The sequence below is a fragment of the Saccoglossus kowalevskii genome, chromosome 7, assembly GCF_978046115.1.
Source record: "Saccoglossus kowalevskii chromosome 7, keSacKowa6.1, whole genome shotgun sequence".
Taxonomy (NCBI): domain Eukaryota; kingdom Metazoa; phylum Hemichordata; class Enteropneusta; family Harrimaniidae; genus Saccoglossus; species Saccoglossus kowalevskii.
Window position 1 is genome coordinate 22692236 of NC_140647.1, and position 13117 is coordinate 22705352.

The 13117-nt window shown below is 37.1% G+C and overlaps 1 protein-coding gene across 1 annotated transcript; it reads left to right on the forward strand.

Moving 5' to 3' along the window:
- Positions 1-6615: 6615 nt before the first annotated feature.
- LOC100368226 (galactosylceramide sulfotransferase-like) lies at positions 6616-10546 on the forward strand. Its single transcript, XM_002734706.4, has 2 exons — positions 6616-6854; positions 9069-10546. The coding sequence occupies exons 1-2, from the start codon at positions 6676-6678 to the stop codon at positions 10081-10083; spliced, it is 1194 nt and encodes a 397-aa protein (XP_002734752.2). The 5' UTR covers positions 6616-6675; the 3' UTR covers positions 10084-10546.
- Positions 10547-13117: the final 2571 nt, after the last annotated feature.

The window sequence follows — 13117 nt, forward strand, 5'->3', positions numbered from 1 at the left end:
AATTTGGAGTATTTCTTTTATGTGTGTGTTATCATAATTAACACCTTCGTCAACATAAGACGCTTAGTGGCCAATACGCAAAAATGGGTAAGAAGATGTTTACTAGTATTATGATGAACATATTCAAAGCACACATATGCTGGCGTTGTGTCATGTTCGTGTATATTCCCTATCCCAATAAAAAAAAGCATTTCGTATGCTTCATTGTTAAAAGAATCTATACAGTCTTGCTGAGAGTGAAAACCAACAAATGGGTTGATAGAATTTTTTTATAAGTGGAATGAATTTACCTTGGCGTGTCGTTACTATCCAAAGGGAAGTGAAATCACTTGTTGGTTACTGGTAATTACAATTTTTTTTTATTATAATTATTTTTTACTGTACTTATCGTTGATTCCACTTTTTCGTTTGTATTTTTATCGCCTGGAAAATATCTTCAGTGCTTCATGAAAATCGTGTTAAAACTAGTAATACTTGTATTACTCGTCTGAAGTTAAAGTAAGAACCGATCAATATGTAGGTTACACAATCAGCCTCTCTGTGATTGGTCAGCAAAACTAGCCAACAAAGATCACGCGAGAAAATTTGCACACGCATTGATTCAGATGAATGTGGGATGAATTAATGCAAGAAAATGTGTGTACAGGTTGCAGACATTTTTTCAATAATCTACCGAATGCCCCCCCCCATCAGTCACATGACATTGTTGTAACACACGAATAATGTGCCACATATAGAAACGAGTGTGTTTTAGAGTTACAGTCAATACATAAACATGGCATTCCCATTTAAATCTAATTTGTTTTTAAATTAAAATGTTACATTTGACAACAAACATAAGTTCATCACAATGGGGGAGTTGGGGTTGGGACGAAATAAATTTATATTTAATTCACGTAACTGGTTTCAAAATAAGACCACCAGAATTTCCAAAACATCTTTGAAAACATTTTAAGGTAGCGAGAAGGGAAATTTTCACTTTTTTCTTGATTTTTCAAAAATTGATAAAACGGTTACTTTAGACCTTGATACATCACCTCCTGTTTACAAAAGATCAAAATTGCGAAATAACGTTGCTCAAATTAGTGTTTAAAACACTAGCAGAAAAGACTATGCCGTTTCGTGGATATTTGCATAATGTTTATCTTTGAAAGGGTTTAAATGATAACATCTTATCTGTATACTCTGTTGTTGACGATTCTGATATAACGGGTGATAAGCTTCCAGTTGCAAACAATGCGTGTTTATCTAACGTCCATTGTCAGTCGAGACTTCGTCGGAGAAACATGGTCATACAGTACTCATTTCGCCCAACCTTCCGCTTTTACATCGACCGCTTATCGCTTAATTTCCGACCACGCGGTCTTGTCCGGCCGGAAACCGACCGCATTTTAATCGCGTTTTTTTTTTCGCTCGCTCGCTCATTGAAAACATTGACCGCTCGCCCAAACACTGAAAACTGGCACATGGGTGGTCGAAATGGTGGTTTTGATAGTAAAGTGTGAACATACAACTAGTATTAACAGAGGTACATTACTTGGGGTTTGCAACTCGCATAGTACTGTATGGTGACATCATGTCAAGATCCCATTCAAGTCACTTCTCGTAGATAGCGAGACTGAGGCTACGACCTTCTGACATGACACATATCAATGTTCAAGGTTTGTAATGAAAAAATAAAACTTTTCTTGTCGCTATCATAGTGAAAAATGTAATACATCGAAAATGTACAGAAAATATAGTTCTCGTAATCCGTCATACCGTGGGCAGCTATTTTGGTCCACCTGGACATCCCAGTATCCTAGTTACCCCGGGCATGCGCATTCGCATTTTTCTGAGTTGGAACGCTTATGCGAGAGCGAGATTGTGACGGGATCTTGGTATCATGTCACCGTAGTTACAAACCCCAAGTAATGTACCTCTGGTATTAACTATTATTAAATTCTGTACGACACTTCAAATCTAGTAGTTGTATGACACTTGTATCGTGAAAGCAACTGAACTGGGACCTCTTGTTACGTGTTTTGGGTGATTGTTCTAGATGTAATATTTTTTATTTTATTTTAATGAGACAGTTACGTGAAAAAAGCCTAGGTAACTCCTCTTGACAGAGCAGAGAAACGAGGAAATGTTAGTGATTAATTCCAAAAATAACGATACCGAATCCACATCGGTCCACGTCTGGTAAAATTTGACATTAAATTTTTAAAATTAAGTCACGATCATTGAATGAGCTCGGTCTATACCGTATACGTACCGCAAAAGTGTTCCCACAAAAAATATTTTTGACTAAAAACGGCCACATGCCCTGAAAAAATCGAACAGAGCTTAACATGTATGAATAATTTATTGGGCTTAAAAGAAAAACGTGTCAAATTTAGCCAAATAGCCATAACTATTTGGTGGCCAGTCGATGAACAATTCAAAACTCAGGATTCACACGGAAGTCCTTCAGGGCTGAAAATCATCGACGCTACTCTGGTTTACTTTGTTTCACAACTTGCAGAGAAAACTGATTCGCGTGAACTCTAATGTATCTTAGCCTAGTATTTTCTTTTTGAACTAAGGTCAAATTCCATCAGTTTGTCAAAATATATGTTTTTCAGCGAATAATTTTGAAGCCTGTCACAGCACAAAAAAACATGTGAATCGACGCCGGTGATTGGATTGTACGAAGGCCCTTAAATTAGCGTCAAATATGCTTTGTTACAACATCATTGATTGGCTGAGAGTCACCTGATCGGAGCACGACCTGGGCCACAGAACCATATTTGTCCGTATTATCAACAGGACTTTGCAAAATAACCACACCCACATTTTCAATCTTTTTTAGCGCGGAAGTTGCCAACAATGTTAAACAAAATCGTGAATTTCATGGATTCGAGTAAAATAAAGCAAGCGATTGATAAGGATGATTATTAATATTTTCCCCGATGCTTTTCGAATTTTTATTTTTTTTTTATTTCAAGGTAAAAAATGGCTAGTTGAAGTTGCATCGTCTTCAATGCGGTTGTTTCACCGCGAACAACTCTAGCTCTGTTTGGGGCATGGTTTAGTTTTGCGATGTAAAATAAAATATATATTAAAATAATAATATTGATTAATTATTTGGGGTTTCAGCCCACAAATTACGGACATGATCCCCATGAATTACGGTCAATGTTTGTCTTCTCTCGGCTGATTGTCACGGTGTTGATCGACGCCCTTCCTAAACTCAGTATGGAGAAACCAACGGGGATCGACATTCCAAACAAATAATCGAAATTATCAACGAAAGACGAGATGTTTCTAGATATTTACAAACATACTGTCATGACAAACATATGTAAAATTAACAAATACACAAAGAGGTGTAATATTAGGTTTTATTTTAGGCTTAGAAATATTTTCTTTCACTCAGCTCGTGCATGTAACTGCCATTTAGCTTTACGGTCCTTCAGCATCGGGGAAAACAACAATAATTATACAAAACACATTGCGAAGACTCAACAATCAGGAAAGAAACCCCAGACAACCATGTCGTACTTGTGTTGAAATACATTTTGCATTTCGCGTCAGAATATTGTTTAAAATAAAATATTCAGTCCAAGCCAAATCGAGGTCAAGGGGTCAGGTTGCGTGCATATAATTATAGATAGTTAAAACAAAAAGTATTTGAACTTTTGTCAGCTGTTCAACATCTATAAAAACCAGAAAGACAATTATAAGACAATGTGAACCTCGGAAATTATTCTGTTAGTCTGAATTTTAAATGCGCGCGAGCGAGCAGGTGGGCGGTGATATTTCGGGGTTTGCGCGGTCGAAAATAAAGCGGAAATTTTCCGGTCGAATTCAACAAGCGGTCGCAAAAGCGAGAGAAAAAGGTGATTGGAAAGCGGAAGCGGGCGGGAGGTTGTGCGAAAGGAGTACTGTAACTTTGCACAACTTTCTTTTAAATCGTTTTATTTTCCAAGTCAATTTTACTAATACATTTTTTTTCTAACGCAATGGCGAAGAAAAGAACGAAAGCGTTGACAGACGAGGCAAAGAAAAATCTGCCACTCAGTGTCGCACTTTTTTTCAAACATCGGCCATTTTGTTTCACCATGAAAACCGTTTTTAGATGTCTTATCAGAGACACTTGAAGGATTAGCTTGTTTGTAAACTGTCAGCGTGTACAGTGGGACAGTAATGTTTGTCAGAGGATTATCCCTCGTTGTTCGTTTGCATAACAATGGAAAACCCGAACGTTCCTGGAGTACGGACTCAAATGCCAGCAGTTTTCTTCATTTTTCACGCTTGAGCTTGAAATTATTCATTATCTGACACTCTTTATGAGTTCTATGATATCAGTGGTTAATATGTTTGGCCATTTTTAGTGTATATTTATAATAATGCAGCAAATCTACAGTGTTTTATTAACCAAAACTGTTTTTCGCGTTTTTCTCGAGTTGAAGTTTTGATCGAGTACGACTCATTGGGACCGCCGCCAAATCAAGTGCGTTCGGACTAGGACATTCAAACTCGCAGTTATCGTTCAAAAGATAATGATGGTGCGAAATATGTCTGGGCTTTTAAAGAAAATGCTTTGTCACAGAATAATAGTCTGTTAAAGGTACCAAGTATGAAATAATTTGGGGACAAAAAAACAAACCTGCATAGAAATCGGAATAATAGGTCTTTTGATTATCGGAGACGCATTTCAATGGACTTGATTACGGACAATGCATGACGTAAATTTCACCAGGAAATTCCGCAGTGTGCTCTCGCGATCGCGGACTTAATCATTTTTACAAGGTTCGCCATTTTTGATGTCACGTGATAATTATGTAAACAATGTCTGTCCAGTTTGTGCGAACTTGCACCTCTATACTTAGTCTTTTGATATATATAACCTAAATTACTGTTCTGAACGAGACAACAGACAGAGAATGTTTTATTTAAAAACGTCACAAAACCTTCTCGCTACCTTAACCATATGTATATATATATATAACCCATTTACATTGCAAATATAGGTGAGCTTGTTTATGTTACAACATGGAGGTATAAACATCTGTTTATACCTCCATGGTAACAGATAGCAACAGATAGCCTGTAGCGTGAATTGCGTCCTCCGTTCGGCCGGCGAGTTCGCCACTCACGCCTACATGTCAGGTTACGCAACAGCCTGAGAAAATAGCTGAATTTAAAATGAAGCAGAGCATCATGGGTATTTTCTTGACGTGTTTGTTCGTGGTATAATGCTGGACGCTACATTACATACAACGTGGCATGTTAATCTGTTACGTGTACTACTGTAAATTGCGTGTATTAAAATTTAAAAAAATAGGTAACCCTTGACAACAGGTTCGACCATACAAAGAATACTATATGACAAACACATGCAATGGATAATCCATTTAAACTCATAAAAATAAACCCTTCAATCTATCTGTTGGTTGTCATCCTCAGCAAGGTTGAGTATTGCAACAATGAACCGTTTAGTGGTGGAATGCATTATTTTTTTTATTGGGATAGAGTACATCTTTCGTTCTTTCTTTCCTTCGGGTGTGTCTTAGTTCCTCTGTTTCGTGGTTCAATGATAGCCATTGAAACGTCGATGTAAAGCCCACTTGCTTTGACAAACTCGCAGACAATAGTCATTCAATAAATAAATCGGACGCTACCCGCCACGCCCACTGGAAACATCTGTTCGTATCATGTAAGAACACATATTGAACTCAGGACAGCTGTTTTACAAGATACAGTTCTATATACGCACTTCGTGGTCATAATCATGTTCCAGGTGAATATAACAGGGGAATAGTTTGTCCTTTATCTGTCCCTGTCCTGTATAGTGGACTGTTCTTCTTGCCAAGTGTCTTTGCCGCCTATAGAATAGAATGCTCCGTTTCTCAATGACTTAAACAATATTCACTCGAAACTCGATACATTAACTCGCCATTCGCATTTTATTTCATTGAAAAAACACTCCAACAAGCAAGCAAGAGATTGCATGCAAGTCTACATGAGGGGTAGATAAAAGGGGGGCAAGGGGGGTAGTGGTACAGGTTACACGAAATAATAACGTAATTTTACGTTTTTACAGGAAATAAAATGAAAGTTACATTTACAGTAAAAATAGGTTTTTACACTTTACATTTTACATTTTTATAATACATAATGTATTTTTGATAGATTGAGTTTAAGAATCAAAATTGTATATTGCGTACGAAATACAACATTTAATTTGGAAAATGCTGTATCCGATTAGTACAAAAAATAATATCTTTGTACAAATTACGGACGAATGAAATTACATTTACACCTTGCCCATGTCTACGAATTTACGTTTTTTATTTATTTAAATTATATTATTACGAAAATAAAAAAAAAAGATTACAGCTTACGAAAATACTCCTTGCCGACCCTCATAAAAACTATATTTTGTATTTTTTGTGATACTATAGTAGCCCTGCGAAATAGGGGAAAATAAACCCAAAATTGCAAACTTAGTAAGGCCATAAATCAAAGTAAGTTCACTTTTTTGTGACAAGACATTTTCGTTTCGTATTACAACTAGAGAGTTTTCATACACAGATTGAAGAAAGTAGACTAGCTTAGGGAGTCGTTCTTATTACATATCTTGTATGTTTTATTCTTGTGGTGAAGGACGGTTCAATGGCGAGAAGTCCGTAGTATGACAGTCTGTAGATGCCAAACATGGTGACCGAAACTCGTGTTCTTGCTGCCATTACGGCGATAGTGGTATTAGAGATCATCGCGTTTGTTGTAACAAGACATAAGTACACCAATGTTACCAACCGCGCGTACACCAACACGCCATCAAGTACCATAAGGGTTGACACCCAAATGTCCGTCGAGGCAGTACGGTAAGTTGAATTCGTTTGTTGTGACACAGTCCCTCTATCATTTGGGATAGAGAAACTGTGGCTGTGACCATGAATGGTGTTTGCTGGACAAAGAGCTTAGACAATGAATCGGTGGAATGGGACTTGTGATCCTTATACTGTGTTTATACGATGATGCTAGTGAGATCGCTGCCGTTTTTAGTGACCTGGTTTACGGCAAAGCTACTTAGTGGTAATAGTCGTGATTAACATTGAAGAAAAAAACTCGCGCTCTTTAGATTTAAACGACCTCCAATCCTGTGATGTCAAGGGCGTCACGATCTCATGAAGACAGTCAGAAATGCTTGAGTTGACAGACACCTTCTTTATCTGTTTGTACCATCGTCTCCGTACACACCCGTTGATTCGTGTTTTTTTAAATCTAAAACGTTATCTTTCTATGACTATCATGAGATTACAGACATTTACACCGTGACCCCCTCCAGATACCATCGCGAACATTGAGCATTCAAGACGGCCACACATTATAAATGTCATCATTTTACTAATTGACGCGGAACGTAGTCGTGCTACATTATTTATAATACTGCCTAGTGACGTGGACACACCTAAATACGAGACACGTGACTACTGTTCATATCACAATGCCACGTGGCAAAGATTTGACATCATCACGAATTCGCTGAAATATCGTTATACATGTATCACCATACTGGCGTTGACACTGAAAACACATACCGGTAATAAATAAACGTGTGATACCAACAAATCGATTACCACAGATAATCGATATTCTTGGGATAAAATTAAACGTTACCAATGTATTTATATGTACAATAATTGAATTACACGTTTATTTTTTTTTTATTTTTTTTTTTTAGAAAAGGGATTATAAATTGCTGTTTTGCCAGCCAACATTCGTATACTAGTATTTTGACCTCTAAAATCACCAAATTGCACGATTTTGTTCATAGTTATCACTGATAATGAAAGGTTGAGAAAGGTTATTTTACGACCATTGTCGTACGTACATAACGTACGTAACGTGCATCAAAATCGGGACTGTAAGATTTCATTACAACCATGACCCAATGGATTACAACTTAGTCAATATAGCAAACATACCAATTTCTTTGTTGTTTATCTGTGTTTCATCAAAGATAATACATCTAGTGACTTTGATTTCGTAACGCTTGCTTACGTTTTCCCGGGCCTGTGCGTGCACGTGCACAGTGCCTAGTTGGCAAGAACTGATCGTTCACACTCGAAGATAAAAAGAAATAGTGTAATTTGCCGTTGTTGTTATTAAAGGGAGGTGGTCGTCGCGCTGCGCATGTGCGACATTTGTGTTGATAAATATGGATCGCAATCTAGTGCCAATCAGTGCGCAACAACTGTTTATTCGCATACGAAATGTAGAGTGCAAATATGTAATGGAAGAGACGCAAATGTATCATCTTATATAAGTATAGTGACTAGTGTTAATTGACTGAAATAATGTTATCCTTCTCCCGGACTCTACGTCACTCTATTAGATGTTACTAATGTTAGGTTACAAACATCTAAACTGGAACAAACGTGTCAAATAACAAGACCTATCGACTAATGTTTGTAGTCACGAAGTCATCACGTGTGAAACACATGTGCTATATCACCGGGACAAACTTAAACGACCTCCACATGGGAGACGTTTACAGTGCACTATGAATGTGTTACACAAGATTCAGACAACTAATAATTATTAGTTGTCTGAGCACTGGAGTATGCCTTGTTTTCAAATCGTCTTGGTAACATTTCGGAACTCTGTCAAACGTGGGAATTGATTTTAAAAATGACCTACTGCCAATGTTTGACCACCCATATTGAATTCCACCAACTGTCAGTGTATGTGGTCTTTAAAGCGGGGGTGTCGTCACCTACGCATGCGTCAGATGGCCATAGCGTGTCATTGTTTGCAAACAAGCGTCTAACCATGAGCCTTTGCGTTTTAGCGTCTGTTGTTATCGTCGCTTGGGAAGCCACACGTGCCCAGGTGACGACCCTCCCGCTTTAATATATCGCGACATTTTTGTTGGTACCTGTAAATAAATACATGATTAATTAATTGCCAAAATATTTATTTAAAAAACAGGTAATAATTGATTAATCGCCAACACTTTTTTTAAAAAAGTCTGGCCGCATCTGACTTTCAATTTATAAATATACTTTCAAGTTATCTGTCACTTTACTTTTCAGGAACGTCGAAGCCCGAGTCCAATGTACCCCAACTACGAACGTTGTATTTATAAAAACACATAAAACCGGAAGTACCACTGTGGCATCCATTATTGAAAGGTTTGGATACCTAAAGAATTTGTCGTTTGTCGTACCGCCAAGTAGAAGATATGGACCCCATATATTATCAAGTAATCAGTTGTTCACCCAGAAATTGATTAAAAAATCTCCCCCACCTTTAAATGGCGGGAAATATTACAACATGTTGACAAATCACGTGGGCTATAATCGTCCTGAAATGGAGGCTGTTATTCCTAATGCAACCTACGTCACTATAATACGTCACCCCGTACAACACTTCGAATCCTCGTTCGCATACTTTCAGTGGAAAGGGGTCGTTACGAAGGCACGCAAAAACGTTAGCGATCCAATTGCGACATTCATGGAAACTCCGGAGGAATTCCTAAAAAGTGGTTTCTATTTTTCTTGGCAATCGCACAACGGACAGCTTTATGATCTTGGCTTTCGACCAGAGGCAAATAGCACTATTGAGGAGTTGGTGGAAAGAAAAATTAATGCCTTGAACGAGGAGATGAGTGTTGTTCTTATAATGGAGTATTTTGATGAATCATTACTCATTTTAATGAAGACACTTTGTTGGACCATGGACGACATCCTTTACTTACCAAAAGGCGTGAGGAAACAATCACTACACCGGCAGATGTCAAATGAGACCAGGGAGAAGATTCTAAGATGGAATGAAGCAGATGTGAAATTATATACACATTTCAACAGAACGCTATGGAAAAAAATTTCTGAATATGGTCCCACGTTTGAGAGTGATTTACAACGTTTTCGAACCAAACAGTTAGATATTAAGCATGAATGTATCGACTCTAGCGGGGTGTTTAAAGGGGACGCGCGCGAAAGTAGAAATCCGTTAAAGAATAATGCAACCGAATTTTGTAACAACCTCTGGTACGACGATGTCACTTTCACCGGATTGATAAGAGATAGACAGTTAGGCGGCAAATGATCACGGACAACGCACTACCCATTATTTACAATCGATTTCCAGTCTGCCCCGCGCATGTAGCTGAGAGTTGGTATTCTTGTTTTTGTTATACTGCCCTCTACGGTGTTTGTGTTGTAACGTAAATTGCACGCGTCGTATTTTGTTTCTGTGTGTACCAATCCGCGTCACAAAAAATATAATTTCCGTCTGTCGAATATCGGCAACACATTCCTGTATTTTCCGCGATGATATAAAAGCAGGCGTATTTCTGCACCCATGGCTCGCTACTTTCGGGAATGTGGTCGATTATTATAATTGCTACAAGTGGCTCGCCGGGCGACCGAATTTGAGTCACAGTTGCGCAACGACATTATTATATTATTGCGTGTTGTAAATCACCTCTATCAGAATTTTACTACGTAATGGTTTTACATTATCACACAATAATGTAAACCCTCCACAAGTAATTTCATTTCAAGAAAAAGCATCCAAATTCCGATGGTAGTGATTTACTGTAATTAGCTGGAAATAATTTTCACTGAAAAGACATTTTGGGCGTTTCGTATGGAATTTATTTTCACTGATTTTTGATGAGTCATTTTGAATTCGGAGAATTCATTATCTTAGTATAGATCCCTTTTCTCATCGAATATGGCGCTATGTGACATTCATTATTGTTTAAAGCGGGGAGTCTGTGCATGCGTAAGATGGCCATAGCGTGTCATTGTTTATAAGCGCCTACCCATAAACCTTTGCGTTTTTAGCGTGTGTTGTTATCGTCGCTTGGGACTCAATTCCCGCGCGTGCGCAGGTGACGACTCCCTGCTTTAAATAACAGAAAGAGGACGGGGGGGGGAGTACGCAATAATGGACAAGACGCAGCCGAGCTTATTATTTAACATATTTAAGGTAACATCTTCAGTTTGTCAGAACCTTGTTATCATGCAATAATTTCTGTTATAAATCTGAGAAATACTGAATACACGTGCAATGCTGACCGAAGAAGAGAGAAATCGAGTCGTCAGTGTGGTAGTGCATCGCAGGCGTTCGTACCAGCAATGCAGTTACCGTGGAACACGCTCAGTGATTTTGCAAATGAAAATTACCTGGGTTTGTGAAAGACTCATCTTAGATTTGTTCATTTCGTGATGATATCTTCAATTCTCTAATTTTGATGAATAATTTTGTCATTTTTGGTAAAAAGTGATATTTTCGACTTCTTGTTGAAAACCGCGTTGATATTATACATATAGGCACTACCGATAGACCTCTCTCAAATTTGTTCATTTCCTGATGATATCTTCAATTATCTAATTTTGATGAATACTTTTGTCATTTTTGGTAAAAAGTGATATTTTCGATTTCTTGTTTAAAACCGCAAGTCCGATTGATATTATACATATAGTTACTACAAGTAGACCTCTCTCAGATTTGTTCATTTTGTGATGATATCTTAATTCTTGTTGAGTAACAGCAAGACCGATTGCTCGGTTACTATATATATATATATATATATATATATATATATATATATATATATATATATATATATATATATATATATATATATATATATATATATATATATATATATATATATATATATATATATATATATATATATATATATATATATATATATATATATATATATATATATATATATATATATATACATTTGATATAGCTGATTCAAGTACAATATTGTTCGTCTGCTCGTGCATTGATCTCAACTGCCCAATTATTGTCTGAATACCACGTGACATGGATTGACTAATTAGAGCGTGGCTTTTTATCATTGGAGAGCGCACATAATATTAATTAATATATAATCACTTGATTTATCGAATATTCATATACTCAAACTATACTGTAGTTTATTGTTTCTGCTGATGAAAATCATGTTTTCCCATGTACAACGGATTTTTTCTGGGTTTGCTTTCTAGCTCCGCTGTCTAGAATTCGGATAGAGCAAGGACATAGAACATAATCATTGAATTGTTTCGAAGTTGGTTGTACACGGATATCAATTTTGCTTTCTAAAAGTATGTTTTTGAATTCTTCTTGATTGTCTAGTAATGTGTGAATTGCAATCAGCGGTGAGTGTTTGAAATGCTGCAGCACACCGGCCTGGCGCCAGAGTAGCATAGCTCAGCGGCGATGAACCCCCCCCCCCGCGCCGTCCAATAAGTAGTTATCCTTATCCGATTGTTCCTTTCGTGACTATGTGCTATATTTTGTGAGTTGACCCCCCCCCCCCCCCGAGACGATGGTATTCTATTTTTATCAGCTAGCCCGTTTATTGGCAAAGACTGGGTGTTTGCGAATTATGAACAAAATACTCCAACTTTGACATAAGACGTGTGTTAGAGTGCCTTGCAATAACCTCAATCGGATATGTTCATTTTAACTCAAAATATGTAGTTTTTAATTGCATTTATTGCTTAAATTATTTTATTTTGTTTTTTATTATTGCTATGTTTTAATGTATCTGTACTTGATATGTAAATACATAAAGAGAACAAATGTGTTATTTTAATAATAGTTAATATTTAAAGCATATCCCCCGAGGCTAGTAGACCACTCGATTTTGACTGGAGGGAGATAGTGATGTGTTACAACGATACACCCACCAAAGGAGTTAGTCTTTTACCAAAGGGAGTTATTGGAATGTTACGAGTAGTCATTTACCAAAGGGAGTTATTAAAATGTTACAAGGAGTCATTTACCAAAGGGAGTTATTGAAATGTTACGAGGAGTAGTTTACCAAAGGGAGTTATTAAAATGTTACGAGGAGTCATTTACCAAAGGGAGTCAATGAAATGTTACGAGAAGTCATTTACCAAAGGGAGTCATTAAAATGTTACAAGGAGTCATTTACCAAAGGGAGTTATTGAAATGTTACGAGGAGTCATTTGCCAAAGGGAGTTATTGGAGTGTTACGAGTAGTCATTAACCAAAGGGAGTTATTGAAATGTTACGAGAAGTCATTTACCAAAGGGAGTCATTGAAATGTTACGAGTAGTCATTTACCAAAGGGAGTCATTAAAATGTT

Coding starts and splice junctions, on each gene's coding strand:
- LOC100368226 (XM_002734706.4), top strand. CDS start 6,676: ATGCCAAACATGGTGACCGAAACTCGTGTTCTTGCTGCCATTACGGCG. Junction 6,855..9,068: donor ATGTCCGTCGAGGCAGTACG/GTAAGTTGAATT, acceptor TTTACTTTTCAG/GAACGTCGAAGCCCGAGTCC.